Source organism: Nerophis ophidion, linkage group LG23 (genome assembly GCF_033978795.1).
Source record: "Nerophis ophidion isolate RoL-2023_Sa linkage group LG23, RoL_Noph_v1.0, whole genome shotgun sequence".
Taxonomy (NCBI): Eukaryota; Metazoa; Chordata; class Actinopteri; order Syngnathiformes; family Syngnathidae; genus Nerophis; species Nerophis ophidion.
The window spans coordinates 9,332,682-9,337,140 of NC_084633.1; the positions used below are offsets into that span (position 1 = coordinate 9,332,682).

Sequence of the window (4,459 nt, forward strand, 5' to 3'; positions counted from 1 at the left end):
AAGATAGAACAATAAGATGATATGGACAGCCATAAGTGTTTACATTTTGCTTTGTGTTTATTATTTAACTTTTTTTTTGTTGTCTGGTTTTGTATTTACTTTGTATCATTCCTTGAGGTGTATATTATTATTATTATTTTTCCGTTTGGTTTATATTTTATGAAGTTTTGCACTTGTGTTTTTTGATTGTTTCATTACATTTGGATGTATTTGTTGGTTTAAATGATATTCATGAAGCAAGACTATGTATTGTGTCAAAGAGGGCAGGAAACTATAAGATTTTTCTTCATTCTGTCCTTCTCAGGCATTGTTGTGTGAATTTAAATCATATAATTGAGGTATAATTGTACATCGATCAAAATGCACATCAATGAAGGAGATAAATAAAAAAATAAATCTTATCGATTGTTTTTTTTTATTTGATATAAAGATGAATTTAAAAAACATATTTAAACTAGCTTGATTAGTTAGTTGATACAGTTCATAAAAATGCATTCAATGCACATTTAAGAAAAAAACTTAAAGGCCTACTGAAATGAGATTTTCTTATTTCAACAGCGATAGCAGGTCCATTCTATGTGTCATACTTGATCATTTCGCGATATTGCCATATTTTTGCTGAAAATATTTAGTAGAGAACATCCACGATAAAGTTTGCAACTTTCGGTGCTAAGAGAAAAGCCTTGCCTGTACCGGAAGTCGCAGACGATGACGTCACCCGTTGAGGGTTCCTCAAATATTCACATTGTTTTTAATGGGAGCCTCCAACAAAAAGTGCTATTCGGACCGAGAAAACGACAATTTCCCCATTAACTTGAGCGAGGATGAAAGATTCGTGTTTGAGGATATTGATAGCGACGGATTAGAAAAAAAAACGCAATTGCGATCGCGTTGCATTGAGACGGATTCATATGTTTTTAGAGACATTTACTAGGATAATTCTGGGAAATCCTTTATCTTTCTATTGTGTTGCTAGTATTTTAGTGAGTTTAACAGTACCTGATAGTCGGAAGTGTACGTCCACGGCCGGGTGTTGACGCGCAGTGTCTCGGAGAAGTCGACGACAGCTGTACGGGAGGCGCAAGCTCAGCTGATATCCAGTAAGTGGCGACTTTTTAACCACAATTTTCTCACCGAAACCTGCTGGTTGACAAGTGGTCGGGATCCACGTCTGCTGTGATCCATAGGAAAGTTTCAACTCCGTGAATTTTAAACAAGTAATCACTTTGTGTTTGTGTGGCTAAAGGCTAAATCTTCCCAACTCCATCTTTCTACTGTGACTTCTCCAATATTAATTGAACGAATTGCCAAAGATTCAGCAACACAGATGCCCAAAATACTGTGTAATTATGCCGTTAAAGCAGACGACTTTTAGCTGTGTGTGTGTGCAGCGCTCATGTTTCCTAAAAACCTGTAACGTCTTGCGTGCACGTCATCATTACACGACGTTTCGAAGACAAAACTCCCGGGAAATTTCAAATTGTAATTTAATAAACTAAAAAGGCCGTATTGGCATGTGTTGCAATGTTAATATTTCATCATTGATATATAAACTATCAGACTGCGTGGTGGGTAGTAGTGGGTTTCAGTAGGCCTTTAAGAGTTTTGCAGCATGCATACACAGTACATGTTTCTGGACCTTTGTCGACCCCTATTGGTCAATGTTAGACTGCAGCCTTGGCTGACAGCTCCTGCGTGCAGCTTTTTATTCTATGCAAGCTTTTACTTTTACTGACACGTGAGCTGCTTTTTTTCAAATGTATTTATTTATTTTAATGCGCCAATTACTAAAAACATATGTCGGTGTCTTTTAATAAGGCATGAAGAATTTTATTTAAAAAAAAAAAATAATAATAATAGTTTGTGCAACTTTTGTTGTGTTTATATATCCATGTTTTACATCCACTTCGGGGTTGCAATGTTGCATTTGAATCCCCCCCCCCAAAAAAGGCAGATTTTTAGAGAGTTGCGTTCAGTTTTTTTGCAGCAGAGTTGTTACGTCCCCGCCTATAAACACCCTCCCCCTCTCTCCCCCCCCTCCCTGCAATCACTTCCTGGCCCTCAGAATAAATGCAGCGTCTTTCAAAAAGCAGCTCACATCCACTCCAAGAGTCGCTCCGTGAGTCAAGTTTGGGGGAAAAAAAAATAATAAAAAAGTCGAGCAGTCGCAATCAAATTTTCAAGACTCATAAGGATCGACGCTTTTCTGCTTTTTTTTTTTTTGGACTTTTTTCCCCCCCTCAATTCAAGTAAGGAAAGGAGTTTTGCGCCCAGTGCGCGCAGCAGGCTTGGCTGTCACTGCGTCCTTTGGATTGGATTGGATTCACACTTTTATTTTTATTTTTATTTATTTTTTTTCCCTCCGTCAAACTGTCCTGCAACTCATTTCGCATGAATCTCCTCGACCCGTACCTGAAGATGACCGAAGAACAGGACAAGTGTCTCTCCGACGCGCCCAGTCCGAGCATGTCCGAGGACTCCGCCGGCTCGCCCTGCCCCTCCGGCTCCGGTTCCGGCTCGGACACGGAGAACACCCGGCCCTCCGACAACCACCTCCTGCACGGCGCGGACTACAAGAAGGAGGGCGACGAGGAGAAGTTCCCGGTGTGCATCCGTGACGCCGTGTCCCAGGTGCTGAAGGGCTACGACTGGACTCTGGTGCCCATGCCGGTGCGCGTAAACGGCTCCAGTAAGAGCAAACCCCACGTCAAGAGACCCATGAACGCCTTCATGGTGTGGGCTCAGGCTGCACGCCGGAAGCTGGCGGACCAGTACCCGCACCTGCACAACGCGGAGCTCAGCAAGACTTTGGGCAAACTTTGGAGGTACGTTTTGGTTTTACGCATGGACCCAACTAACGTGCACGTTGTTAAAAATTCACATTATTTTATTTGGGTTTTTACGCGCGGCTTTTACGCATGGACCCAACCCCCTTGCACGCTATTAAAAAATGTTTTTCTTTTATTTGGGTTTTTACGCACTTTCATGCATGGACCCAACCCCCTTGCACGCTGTTAAAAAAAACAAATGTTTCTTTTATTTGGGTTTTTACGCACTGCTTTTACGCATGGACCCAACCCCCTTGCATGCTGTTAAAAAACGTGTTTTTCTTTTATTTGGGTTTTTAAGCACTGCTTTTACGCATGGACCCAACCACCGTGCACGCTCTTAAAATACACCTTTTTGTTTTAGTTTTACAAAACCCAATTAACTAATTAATATTGTGTTGTTTCCAGGCTGCTCAACGAGGCTGAGAAGCGTCCCTTCGTGGAGGAGGCAGAGCGCCTCAGGGTGCAGCACAAGAAGGACCACCCGGACTACAAGTACCAGCCCCGGCGGAGGAAGTCCGTCAAGAACGGTCAGATCGAGCCCGAGGACGGCGAGCAGACTCACATCTCGCCCAACGCCATCTTCAAGGCGCTGCAGCAGGCGGACTCTCCTGCCTCCAGCCTGGGCGAGATGCATTCTCCAGGAGAGCACTCAGGTAAGCATCAAACTTTTATTATGTTGTTTGCAACAATAAAAGGACGTGTAATAAATGTCACTGCAAGTATTAAAAGGGGAACTATAGAAAGACCAATACTACTACTTCTCGTTTTTGTTTTTTTTACAGTTAAATGCATCTTTTTGCAATGCACATATATTTTACAAAAGTACTATATTGGGTGTAAAAATGTTTTTGTCACTAGTTGTTGTATATCATTATTTATTAATCAATCCAACAAAATAACACACAACAATACCGGGGCGTATAGCTCGGTCGGTAGAGTGGCCGTTCCCGCAACTTGAGGATTGCAGGTTCGATCCCTGCTTCCGCCATCCTAGTCACTGCCGTTGTGTCCTTGGGCAAGACACTTTACCCACCTGCTCCCAGTGCCACCCACACTGGTTTAAATGTAACTTAGATATTGGGTTTCACTATGTAAAGCGCTTTGAGTCACTAGAGAAAAAGCGCTATATAAATATAATTCACTTCACTTAACCAAACCCGGCACAGAAACATTCCGAATAGCAATCATCACAGCAATTGGGAGGACACACAAACATGACACAAAACAATCCAAAAGTAGTCAAACAAAAATATTCATAGGAATTCCAAAATAGCAGTGATTAGGAATCCCTCATTAACATATCATCATAGCCATTTATATAAAGAATACAAATAAAACTCACATCGCATAACATCTCATAAGCTTGACAACATATTGCGTCCAAAATTTTCCACAGTATCAATAATGTAAAAATAATGTAATTTACTAAAGTCCCTGGGTAAGAAGTAGAAAAAAAATTCAAGTTAAATGTGCCTGTTACAAATTAGCTGCCTCACACGGAAGAGAAAGGACAGGGAGAGTTGGCAGGAACGAATAGACGTGAAGGAAAATTACCCCAAAACTATTAATTGTCTTTCTAAATATGTCTTGCCCTGAACAAATTTGGACATTTGTTATAAAAAGTTCAA

The 4,459-nt window shown here is 41.2% G+C and overlaps 1 protein-coding gene across 1 annotated transcript in view; it reads left to right on the plus strand.

Annotated features, from left to right (window-relative positions):
• The first annotated feature begins 2,075 nt into the window (after positions 1-2,075).
• Positions 2,076-4,459, plus strand: part of LOC133541127 (transcription factor Sox-9-A-like) — a 5,635-nt gene continuing 3,251 nt past the window's right edge. The window contains exons 1-2 of the mRNA XM_061884235.1: positions 2,076-2,825; positions 3,237-3,484. Coding sequence (XP_061740219.1) covers positions 2,392-2,825; positions 3,237-3,484 — 682 coding nt within the window. The 5' untranslated portion in view covers positions 2,076-2,391. The remainder of the gene's footprint in view (positions 2,826-3,236; positions 3,485-4,459) is intronic.